The sequence below is a fragment of the Tauraco erythrolophus genome, chromosome Z (assembly GCF_009769465.1).
Source record: "Tauraco erythrolophus isolate bTauEry1 chromosome Z, bTauEry1.pri, whole genome shotgun sequence".
In the NCBI taxonomy this organism is placed as follows: domain Eukaryota; kingdom Metazoa; phylum Chordata; class Aves; order Musophagiformes; family Musophagidae; genus Tauraco; species Tauraco erythrolophus.
Window position 1 is genome coordinate 13355022 of NC_141496.1, and position 12928 is coordinate 13367949.

General features: G+C 38.5%; 1 protein-coding gene across 1 annotated transcript in view; it reads right to left on the reverse strand.

The window, feature by feature from the left end:
• Positions 1-12928, reverse strand: part of MTMR12 (myotubularin related protein 12) — a 34216-nt gene that overhangs the window by 16701 nt on the left and 4587 nt on the right. Inside the window, exons 2-7 of the mRNA XM_086628879.1 lie at positions 8760-8814; positions 7406-7545; positions 5547-5619; positions 4139-4269; positions 3392-3485; positions 748-871 (exon numbers count right to left, since the gene is read on the reverse strand). Of these exons, the coding sequence (XP_086485005.1) occupies positions 748-871; positions 3392-3485; positions 4139-4269; positions 5547-5619; positions 7406-7545; positions 8760-8814 (617 nt within the window). The remainder of the gene's footprint in view (positions 1-747; positions 872-3391; positions 3486-4138; positions 4270-5546; positions 5620-7405; positions 7546-8759; positions 8815-12928) is intronic.

Here is a 12928-nt window from a genome sequence, read left to right on the forward strand (position 1 = left end):
ATTTATGTTCAAGGCCCGCAGAAGCAACAAAGATAAGTACTTAACCTCAGCTTGAGTCTCAAGGCAGACTATAAAAAAAAATTTCCAGAAAATAGTTAAGACTTCTTTGGGAATTGGTGTTTTTTTCCCAAGGCCTGTGAAACCTTTCAGGATTTGACTATTAAACAACAGTAGCATACAAAGCCTTGTATACATCTTAAAGGGTTCACCAATAGATACTACTTAGCTAAACTGGTAGAAGTATACATCTCTAACCTTCCACTAAAGGCAATGCAACTTAACTTCCATCAGCACATTTTGCAGATATATTTTAAGACCAGTTGCTCCTTCCCCACTCAGCCCCACAACTAAATCAGAAAATCTCAAGTGCATGTAACCTGTAATTTTACCAGAGCAAAGGTACAGGGCTGAGAAAATGTCATCTTAATCACTAAGTATGACAAAAGCATAGGTAGCAGACCTACAAGTTTTCTATTTCATTTTAAGGTGGAATTCTCCACCCCTAGAGATATTCAAAGCTTGACTGACCAAGGTCCTCAGTAGCCTGACCTAATGTTAAGTTAACCTTGCTTGAGCAGAGATTGTTGACTTCCTGAGGTATCAAATCAAAACATCCCATAAACCAAAATGGAGATCCTAGAAAAAACCCTAAACAACTGTATAATGCTCAGCATCAAAGGTAGTACTGATTTTTGCAAATCTTTGAAATGTATATCTGAAGTTCACTATTAACCAGGGCAAGCTTACTTTTCAGAGACTCTGTAGCCTTCATTGGTAGTCACTGCTTTGTATTTCACATTCCCCTTAGTCCGCTCCAACTCATCACGCCAGTCCTCAAGAGTATCAAACATCACAGTTTGGTTTCTTCTATCTGTCAGATATCAGTAACATTAATTTTGCTGAGTATCAGGAACTCTAACACAAAAGCATTCCTAAATCAGGAATTTAGTTTCCATTAAGGTGAGCAAGCAAAACCTCTTGTGTACAGAAAGGCTCAAGTCAAAGATAAAATGCCTTTGTACAACACACTGCTTCTGTCTGGTCTTTAACAACACATCTTCTGTCAAATATAACTTTAACAACTTCAGGAATAGTTTCTCCTATAGAAACTAATCAGTTTTTACAGAACTTCTATACAGTTGAGGCTGTCCTCACATCCAGCCTAAAATCCAGGATACTGTGCAGCAAATACCACTGTATACTAGTGCAGATGACTGGCATCTAATAAACATAGAATTAATAATCATACCAATAGCTTTTCTGCAATTCAGATACTGCATTTCACTTACAAGTTCATTCTTTCAGTATGGATAGGAGTTTTGCCCTGAACAGAATATTTCAGGCACTTGATAAGAGCAGAAAATTGATCACAGCAGTTCAGTCTCAATCATTTCAACTGAGAACTTTTACTGTATTTCTATTTAGCCACCTCAGCTAGTTACAGTTACAGCAGGCTGATTTAGCCTCAGACCTTGTGTAATAACCATGTAATTTATGGACTAAGGCAAATGGCTTTAGACACGACACTTGTCATAATTAAGTGTCCTGCAACATCAGCTAGCACTGAAATAGGATTTCCTTGGAAGATACAATGGCAAGTTGAAGCTTTCCACCATAAGAAGATAAGGTAGATGAAAAATTTACAGCTGGAAACAGAACATTATTAATGAGCTCTAAGCAACAAGTTAAGACTAAGACTATCAGACCAAAGAGGCATAAACTGCAATTTTCAAAGTCTCTTTGGTTTGTCCTGTAACGACTTCATGAAGAATGAGATCTAGGCATTTATGACTGAAGATAGTTGTTAAAATATGAAAGAATTCTGGTACAGCACTTCGATCTTGCTATAAAGAATGGGCTTCTCGTGTTTGCTTAGTCTCTACCTGGAAAAGCTTAACAGCCTTTCTGACATCTGTATCTCAAACCACACAGCACCTACAGACAAAGCCTGCAGGAACCACCTGAGCAGCAGCGTGCCCTTACAGAAAAGGCGGTCAACATATTCTTGGGCTGCATTAGGAAAGACTGCCAACAGCTTGAATGAGGTGACTGTTGCTCTCAGCTCAGCACTGGTAAGGTCATGCCTGGGGTGCTGTGTCCCCTAGTACAAGACAGGAACAGGCTGCTGGACCAAGTCCACTAAAGGCCCATTAAGACCACAAAAGGACTTGAAGCATTTGAAATGAGGAGAGACTGAGAGCTGGGACCATTCATCTTGAAGAACAGAAGGTTCAGTGGGGCTGCAGAAGGGCAAGAAATCTTTCCAGCGCGTATAAACACTTGATTCGTGTCAGAAGCAGAGGAGGGGAGTAAAGAACATGGACTTTTACTCAGTGGTATCCAGCGACATGACAAAAGGAAGCGCACACAAGCTGAACCACAGCAAACCCTATTTAAATGCAATAAACTTTTTCACTATCAGGATGATCAAATAATAAAATAGGCTGTCCAGAAAGGTTGTGGAGTCTCAGTCCTTGGAGATACTCAAAATCCAACTGGACATGACCCAGGTAAACTTGTAGTTAATCCTACTCTAAACATGGGCAGATGGACAGGAACATGACATGATTATCTCCATTCTAAGCTCAATGCTTCTATAATTCCTTGACATATTTGATAAGTGTTTGATTAACACCTTGGGTGCACCAAAACTTCCCTCTGTGAAATAAATAGGTGTTCCTGGTGCACTGAGTATCAGATTCCTAATTCAAAAGTCATGATTATTTCAGATGACATCTAAGCTACAAAATGCTAGAAAGTGCACTGACAACTTATCTTGAATTTTGCAGCTTACTATGTTATTCAGCTAAGTTTGATCAAGTGGGAAGATTATGTAATAACTTAGCTATAAGAGGAAGTCAGATGCCTACTGGACTCTTGCTACGCAAACCTATGCTTTTTTTGCAGTTGCCTGGGAGAAGCAGATTGCTTGCAAATAACAGCAAAAAGGGAAATACTTTGTCAGATGCCACTGAAAATGTAATAATTTAAGAATTAAGAGCAGAAAGTTTGGTTCACTGCAATAGTACAGAAAAAACACACTGATAAAATAAGCAAAATATTTTCTAGATGAGAGCACTCTAGTCAGAAGCACATGAAAACCATATGTACATATTGATCACATTAAGTTTTCAATCCAGTGATGGTAATCTTGCTTGGAAAATTTCTGTGCAACTACATTGAAGGACACCAAAACTAACAGTAGACAATTTAGAGATTTTTTTAGCAAAAATTCTAACAATATATAACAAGAGAAAAATTAATCTCTGAGGCTATCTGCCAGCAGGGCAGTCATAAGCTAAGCACAAACTCGAGCTACTAAGGCATCCCAGGCTGCTTAAGGAACTAACAGTATGCAACAAACACAAATCAAAATTAGAAAAACATTTACCTGCATTGTTCGGGGCAGCTGATGCATAAGAGAACAGGAACAAGAGTTTAAGCAGCTTAGGAGTCTGGCTATGATGAATTATACCACTTACGATCTACGAAAGGACCAGAAATTAACACCTAAACACAGACTAAGACTGTAGCATAAAAAAATAAAAAACCCTCTCCCAGGTTTTAAACAAAACTGTTCAATGGGTTCTATCTTCTACAGCTGAAAACTGACTTTTAGAAAGCTTCCTCTGTCTGCAAGACACGTTACCTACTTGGCTTAATAAGAAGTATTATACATGTTCAACTTCCAGAATGATTCTTACTATTTAAATACAGGTAGTAGACTCCTAGTTTGGAGCTCAGATTAACCTGTCAAAAGAACTCAAGTTATCAGGAAAATAACTTTTCAGATGAAAAAGGCTGAAGTCTAAAATGTAATAAAATTACATATCACAAACATAACAGCTTTACAAGTTCACTTGAGTTGAAACTAATTTCATGCAGTACTCTCAAGCTCCAGTTTTCGTCAAATAGCCAGTGCATCTCACCTTTTTAACTGCTATACATAACAATGTTTAATGAGCAAGGTTAGCTAGAAATCAAAGTCTTTTACTTTGTTTCTCAGTTGAGAATGATCAGAAAAACACTTCAAGTTTAAGGGATCTCTCAGGGTGAATTTCATCCTTCCCTCACCCTCACAACTAAACACCCAACACAAAGCCAAAAAAAGAAAAACAAATGAAGTTACTATACTTACTCTTTTCACTTCCTCTTCTTTTGTGTATCTCAAGCAGAAGTGAAATACTCTAAGGTCTTTACAGTAGATAATCAGCTTCTCTGGGTATTTTTTCAGTTGTCCAGTTAGAAGTTTCTTTTTCTCGTCATAAACTGCAAAATTAAAAAGTCTAAGTAAATATCATAAAGAACTTTGCCATTGATAAAGCTATCCCTGCTTGACTTTTCAAAATTATCATGAAAATAATTCAAGCTGAAGTTTCAGCAAGTCAGAACAAGCATTCTACAACACAGACTGGCAAGCTCTTGTACTAATAGCACAACAACAAGCTGTTGAACTTTTTTTATTTTTTTTAAACCCACTCAACCTACTTCCTGCAAGGTAGAAACCAACCTTGCAGTAAGCCAGATGCATAGTGATTGTTTCTGAACTTACTATGCAGTCAGAATGTGAACAAAGTTGAGATGCATGAAGAACATAATGTAGTAGTTTTGCCAAATGGAAAGTCCCCCAACAACTGAGATTATTATAAGTTCCAGGAAAAAAAGTGGCTTTTTTAGCCACCATAAAATGCCCAAGAGAACCCTTTTTTCACTTCTGTTTGAGGACCTGTCACTTGGAACTTCAAGTGCTGCCAGCTAGCTCATTGTATATGAAACGAAACAGTGTATCATAACCACCTTCCACCAGTCTCCCCCTAGTCCACTCCTTCATGAATCCACACCACCATTCACAAATAGTCCGAATACTCCCAACACCAGTCTAAAGTCAGGCTCCTCAATAAAGCCTTCCCCACTACTTGCAAATTACCAGCCCTACTCTCATTCACCTTTTTCAGCAATACAGGCACACCTGTAAGCCCTGCTGCAAAACACTCATTGATCCACTCGTAAATTAAAACCTTCCTTTCTATCTCCTTTGATATTTTGAAGTAATCACGAACTTCATAGAGCAAAGTTCCCTTAGCCAAACAAAACGTATCGTTTGGGAATTTGGTACCTCTACTGCTCTGCAGTGCTACTGCTCAAACGAAGTGAAAACTTCTGTATTTACAGAAATAGTTGATACACTGGAAGGTCCTTGTGCACCAGTCTTAACCACAGACTTTTCACAGTACACTCTTCCTTCCTCTGAATCACAGCACTTTGAAGGAATTGTTTTGTCTGTCCCAGCAAGATAATCAATCAAAACGTAGCTTTGACAAGCTTGAGGGAGAAGACTGGATTCTGATAGATCTCTTATCTGTTATTTCATCACTAAATATAACCTCAGCTGTTTTTTTTCCCCCAGACTACCCAATCTTAGCTTCCAAAGCAACAACTCTACCCCTTTTCTAAAAAGGATGTATGTGTACAGACAAAGAGCACCAGCATTTTAAGACATCTGGAAGTGTGAGGTATGCTAAACAAAATGGAGAAAGCTGACCTACCTCCATAGATCTGATCTACACATTGCAGGGTTATGTCATTTTCTCCTATGATCTTATTCTTAAATTGTGGCTCCTAGAACATGAAAAAAATTCTTAGAAATCTCACACTCCTAAGCAGTAGTACCTTCTCACAAGTAAAGGATGTATTCAGTACATATTAATGTCAGCATTATGACTTATAAGATGTATTAAGACAGAACACTGAAAGACAGTTATTAAAATACAGATGCAGGTTACACAGTCATAGTTCATAAACTGCAGATCCAGTTTTATTTAAGTCTCAGTCACGCTTGAATTTTAATTTTCAAATAGCTTCAAAGCATGCATTTCTATTGAGTCACTTTTCAAACCAGAAACATTGCAGTAAACAGGAAATACAGTAACTTGATGTAATCCAAGCCCTTTTATGACAAGTTTCCTTGCTATGGGAACCTGGCAGGAAATAGAAAGTCTCTTAAAAGAACAAGTATCCCAAGAATATTCCAACTTAACAGTCAGATTTATCACTGAGTAAAATAAAGACACACACAACCACATTCTTATCTACTGTTTTGCCAAACTTGAAGCAATTTGGGCTCCCTTCGCTTTTATCGTTCCATGACCTCAGACTTAAAAATGACATTCGAGTGCTGGCACAACTAAACATTGTTATGTTAAATATTACCATCAACAAGTTACATTTTACATGAAGACAGATGTGAACAGAGTTAACCTCACTGAAGTTATCTCCAGGCTTGCACTACTCTGAATCAGCTGGCTAACAGAGAACTTTTGTTCAGGGAAGTATAGTCGACTTGGTATGCTATAAACCCGAGACTTAAAGTTAGCGATGGAACAGAAATCAGCATGGTCACTACAAAATTTAGCATAAACCTCACGTGAACCACAGAAAGGGCTCTGCAGCTTTGTCCCAATTATTTCCAGAAGGTCCCAAAATCCATTTTTGGCTGCAGAAGCCCCAGTTTAACATTTAAACTCCCTGACGTTTTACCCCAAGAAACTTCTGATTACAATTAACATGTCAAATTGTATTCTTCTCATTCTTCAGCATCAAGATCACTTTGTACTCAAGAGCCATACAGTAGGCTCTCCTTCACTTTTTATCACCTAAACAGACCAGGCCATTTCAGATACATAAGCACACCAGGAAAGGTGTGGCATTATCATTCCCCTTTGACAGCTCAAATTGAGCACCTAAAACAAAGCAAACAAGATTCAACTCATTCCTAAGATCTGGGGACTTTTTAGCTTTTTGTAATGTTTGCCAGCTCAATAGTACCAGGTTTTTAAATCATTGCAGTCAACATCTGACTTCGAACAGAATAATTCAGAGCACTGAATTCAGCCACACAAGCAATCATCTAGAGCATTCCCACTGAATTCAGGCTACTGTCTTGTGCAGTCCTGAAATGGTTCTGCAGAAGTAGCCCAACATCAAGTTAGACAGATGTTATACAACATTAGAAGTATGTTTGACATTCACACTTTCGCAATTGCTACTAGATAAGCAGTCAGAAATCAGGTTTAAACAAACCGCTGATTTAATTTAAAAAAAAAAATCTTTTTTAGCTTCACAAAACTACCAGCTCACAAGATATGAAGAGTTATAAACTACGTCTAATATAAGTGTCCACACTTGGGACATGGCTTGCATTTTTACTTAGTTATTAGAGCTTGAAGAAGGATCTGCATAGATCAAGCAGATGTGGACAGATTAAAATTAGTGTGCAGCCATTAACTTTTTATAAATCTACATTCATTCTGCATCCTTATATGAGGGAAAGATATGATTATTTAGTCAGAAAGACTACATGTCTTCAGAGCCTGTCTGGTCATAATTAGAAGTCTTGTCTTCCTACATTATCATCTGAAGCAGAGTCATCATCAAGGAAAGCAATCTTGAAGTTTGTGCATATAAGCTTTCCATAGGTGCCACGATTTGAGCCATCTTCTTGTATATACTTGTACACCGTGCTTGCCTCACAAAGCAGCAGTTCACCTGTATAAAAGAAACATGGACTTGCAACAAAACTGACATTTATAATTGACTTCTTTCATCTGCTGTCTTTAACTCACATTAACTTCCTGACAGCTTCTCACAACTGTATGCCTGAAGATATTTCATCACTGTTACACAAACAGACTCAGTAAAAAGAATTAGTGCATGGAGAGTCTTCCAGGTTATTAACATTACTCAACACGGACTGAGCACTGCTCAACTGCACACATTTAGGAGTTTTGTACCTGTACAGAAGTACTGTATAATGGCCTAATCTAAGCAGCAGGAGAACAACACCTGGAGGTGCAGAGAGCAACCATACAGACATGTACTCAAACAGACCCCACAGCCCACTGCAGAGTAGTTGATACAGTTAATAAACAAGTGCAAAACTACTCTAGTTTTCCTTACTGTTCAACTCTAACAATGCTGAAACATTGTGTTTAATAATTCATTGAATTATTACAAGTTCATCACAGTTAATTTTTCATAGCTTTGACTGGAGATGTTGCTATTTTAAAGTTCTCAAGCACAAGTTTGCATAAATAAGGGTCAACAAAGTTCTAATATTTAAATAAGCAGGAACTGAACTTCAAGTTTAAGAAAGCAAAACCAGGTTTTAATAGGTATTATCAGCCGAACTCTTGGTCATTCCTACAAAGCGCAGAAAACCCAACACAACAATACTAGTTTTTTCTAAGCTTTTATTTGTATTTATCTTAGTGATGTCATCTTTCCTGATCTTTGAAAGCACTTTTTAAAAAGAAAGAAAATGTAAATTAAAATAAAAATCTTAACAGTGAATGAGGCATCAAAAAGCCTAAGTAAGTCAAAGTAGAAGCAAAGCAACTAGAATGTAAGTTTCCACTAGTTCTTAGTCTACAGTTCCCAAACAAACAAAAAAAACCCAATTTTATCTTTCAAGAAACAAGTCAAACTGAAGTATAAACAGTACTCCGCATGCAGCTCAACTGAAGATACTTTACTGTATAAAAAAAGTCAGGTTTTATAATTTTTTTCCAACAACCAATGCTGATACAGATATTTAAAAACATTTCAACATGTGTGGGTTGTTACAACAAGACCTCTATTTCAGTACTTGGGACACTGATGTCACATGAGTGTTTGCTGCACAGATACAGCAATATTTAAATATTGTTTACATGATTAATTTTTTATTATTTAATTCCAATAATACAATATGCAACAGTTACCTGGCAACAAGCGAGGATTTACTTCCTTTTCTGTGGGTTCCTTTATGTGTATTTCCTAAGGACAGAAAGAGTAATTAACACATGCCATAAATAACAGCACCCTTCCTCTTAAATTCCTCACATTCTAGCAAATAGGTATAATTAAAATTAAGGAAAAAACTTCCTAAATTAAGGAGAATAAGTCTGCAACATACTCCTTCCACTAAAGGTCAGTACTCTACTAGGTAAACAATTAAGTCAGCGGTTTGACACCCACAGTGTCAGTTACACGCAGTTGTGAACACAAAAAAGGAAACACATTGTTTGTATAAGCGACACAGAAATAAAGCATTACCCATGCTTAAAGTTCTCTCATCACATGTAAACGGATAACCACAAACTCAGTTTAACACCACCATCTCCCAGAGTTCAATCATAAGCTTTTCAATGTATTTGTTTCTAATGTACCCTTCACAGTTCTTCAGGCTTCACCCTTCATCATCTGTTTCTGATTTGCTTTCATGTATTATTGCAATCAAAGTACAAAAGTTACTAAAACAGTACTACCAAGGTTATACAGAAAGGTATTTTCAGAAGCTCAGAGCCAAGAGGTAAAACCATTCACAGGATATCCTTTAGTTTAGACCCAAATTGTACAAAACAGAGCTATTAAATTCTCAGTATCACTTATTCTAGCCTTCAGGCACTGATAGGTGGGCTAAAATTTCCAGCCAAAAGACTATGAAACTGAAGGACATGCTACACCCTTCCTGCTCAGCCAGTTCACAACTTCCTCCTCCAAGTCCAAATGACTTCACATAGATTGGAGTTTTTCTGGAAAACTATTAGTTAACTGGAAACCCCCCCAAGGGTCACAGCAGTAAGCAAGCTAATTTTAGTTTGTCACCAGTATCCAGAGTCAGATATTGCAAATCCAGGCAAGCAATCAAAAGGAGACATAAGCAATAACAGTTTTGTTGGATTAGATACAGAGAAACAAAAGTCCCTGAGAGCATAAAAATAATCCTCCTTTGCCATTCATATAAACACTGACTCTCAACTCTCAGAAGACCCAAAACAAGGCTTAACGGGTGCACAGCAAAACTAAAACCACCAGGAAACGGTGTCATGAGAACAGCAGAGACATTCAAGACAGGCTGAAGAGAGGCAAAGGTTGTAAAATGAAAGTGGTGATGTGAAGAAAGAAATCTGTAACTACATCTGGCAGCTAATATGGAAAATTGCAGCCTTCCAGTACTTAAAGGGGGCCTACAGGAAAGCTGGAGAGGGACTTTTTCCAAGGGCATGTAGTGATAGAACAAGGGGTAATGGCCTTAAACTGAAAGAGGGGAGATTTAAATTGGATATAAAGAAGAAATTCTTCACTCAGAGTGGTGAGGCACTGGAACAGGTTGCCCAGAGAAGTTGTAGATGCCCCATCCCTGGAAGTGTTCAAGGCCAGGTTGGATGAGGCTTTGGGCAACCTGGTGTAGTGGAGGATTTCTCTGCCCATGGCAGGGGAGTTGGAATTAGATGACCTTTGAGGTCCCTTCCAACCCAAACCATTCCAGGATTCTATAAAATAAAATACAATTTGCTGCTTTTGACATCAAGTGTGGACATTGTACAAGTAAATTTTCATCAAAGTTCATGCTTGTCAGCTAAGTAAGTTTCTCTGCTAACATGGCTCAAGCTGGATACTGCTGCATTCAGAGAGGAAATACATACACGTTTTCCCAATGCTGTCTCTTCACCTCCGGTAGCTCTAAGCTAAGCTGTGGGTTCACGCGTGCCTTTACAGCTATGCCTTCTACTATCACTGCTTGTGTGCAGCTAAACGCAACACTGTTTGCTCACAACTATATGCCAACAGTCACCACTACAGAAGAGTAAAGCAGTACACTAACTACGTGCTTTTCCAGTAACTTTTACTTTGAGAGGTATCATAAGGCATGTAATAACTACTGTTTATGTATACACACTGCTTGAATGTTTGCACTTATTGCCACAAGTACTAGTTTATGCTAGTGTTGGCAGATACGACCTGAGGAAAATAAACAACCAACACTTGACTCCAAAGAATTTCTTTGCACTTACATCCGTTTGTTAAAATGCACGGAAGTTTTTATAACAGGTATCACACAGGCACACAATTTTGAACAAATGGCTTGAGTTTTGGTTACAAGTTAAACTGGTTACCTACTGAAAAGAATTAGAATTTTAATTAAATAAGCAGAACAAAGACATCAGTTAAACACAAGGTCAGCCTGTAAAATCCAGTTTCACTTTGTTGACAAAAGTCCACAGACATTGAAGTGCTTACTATAGGCAGAATTCCTACAACATCGAGCAGCTTCCAAGAACTGAGCCTCCAGAAGAGTTCGATTAGAAAGTAAATGTTTCTATTCCCATAATAAAATAATAAATATTTTGAAGACAGTTTTCATACATGTGCACTAGGGATAGCTAGAATGCAAGCCATGAACACTGCTGAAGAATCCACATTGCTGCGCCCATTTTCCAAGGGAGGATATTAAAATACATTAAATTCTACTAATGTCACATTTTACATTTGCTCTTCTAAGAGAGAGGGCAAAGGTCTTTATGAAGAAAACTTGTCAACTCACCATGAGCCAGTGCAAGTTGTGCAGGAACCCACAAGCTTCGCTAACATTTCCACTCTGTTTCAACTTTCTTTTTCTGATGGATTTGTTTTGGGGCAACGCAGATTTTAGGACTAACTTAAGTGCCCGCTGACACTAAAATGCATGCTTCTCAACACCCGCTTAATCAGTCACACCGTTCATACTCACCCACCTGCCCTTTCATCCCTGGGTTTGTCTGACTACGTGGTGAGGTAATTTGGTTCACAGGATCAGCTGGAAAGCCTGTACTTGTGCTACGATTGTTCTTGTTGATGAGCCAGTTCTGCTAACAATAGGCAGTAACAACAGGTCAGATGAGCACAGAAACAAAAGAAAGGGAACCAACAGAAGCAAGTCTGTCCCTTTCCACACTACTCTCTTAGTAGACGGAAAGGAGACTCTCCCTTTCCAGCTACCAAATCCACTTAGACCTTGGGAAACTTCACCCTCTGACCATTTGTTGAAGGTGAGCATGCACGCACTTTCCATACATGACTACCGAAAGCCACAGACACCTCTGGATAGATACTTCACCTGTAGCTTTCTCATTCTGAATGCCCCAAGCCACATCTTGGCACTTCTTAGTCAAGATACAACACAGGAAACCCTACTACCAGCAACAGCTAAGAGCAGATAGCCATAGGACACCACGCAAATGAGGAAAACTAACTTCAGATTGCCTCAGAAATGACACAACGACCTCAACTTTGTCGAAGGTTTTGGGAACTTCTTACTCACAGATGTTTCCCATCTGTGTGCTTACCCTGTGCTACATTCTTCTTTCCAGGTTAAACAGTGGGAGGTAATACAGCAACACCCCAAAATTATCAGAGTACCAAACCATACCAAAACTGCAGGCTGACATGTCACACTATGCTAATTCACAACGTGTCATCCTTCTCATAAGTTCAAACCAACTTCAGCTGATAGTGCTATGAAATCATCAAGTTCCAGCAGAGGCACCATGCTCCTTGCAGATTCTCTGCTTCAACAAGGGGGAAACAACACAATAGCCAAACTGTTTTTCTTAAGGAAAGCCTTACCTCCTCCTCTTCTGGGTTTTTACCTGAGTATAGGTAACGGCACACTTTGCAGTACTCTGGGGACCACATTCATTTCTCCCCTAAAAATATATTTAAAGGAGCTAAAATACATTCCTCAAGTCTGTCTGGGCAGACATTTCTTTCCCAAGTGCAGAAGCATAAAAGAGCCACCACGTGTAAGTCAGTACTGAGTTAAGGCAGTTAGATCAAGTAGGAATTATGCCATCTTAATAGGGCCCTAACAGTCCGGGCAGGAGACGGATCCCAAATGATTCCTGCCCTTTCTACTAGAGCCTCACCACAATTGAGGGCAATTCCTCTCCTCCCACTCTATAGGGAGTTAAACGACTATGGACAGAAAATGAGTAAAAAGTAGACATGTTCCCTCCATACTAGTATCTAGATCACTCTCTAGTATCTAGATCTCATCAGAGAAATTGGATTTTTTTTTTTTTTAAATCAGTATTGCAAAACAGATATACAGGCATATTGATAGCGGACA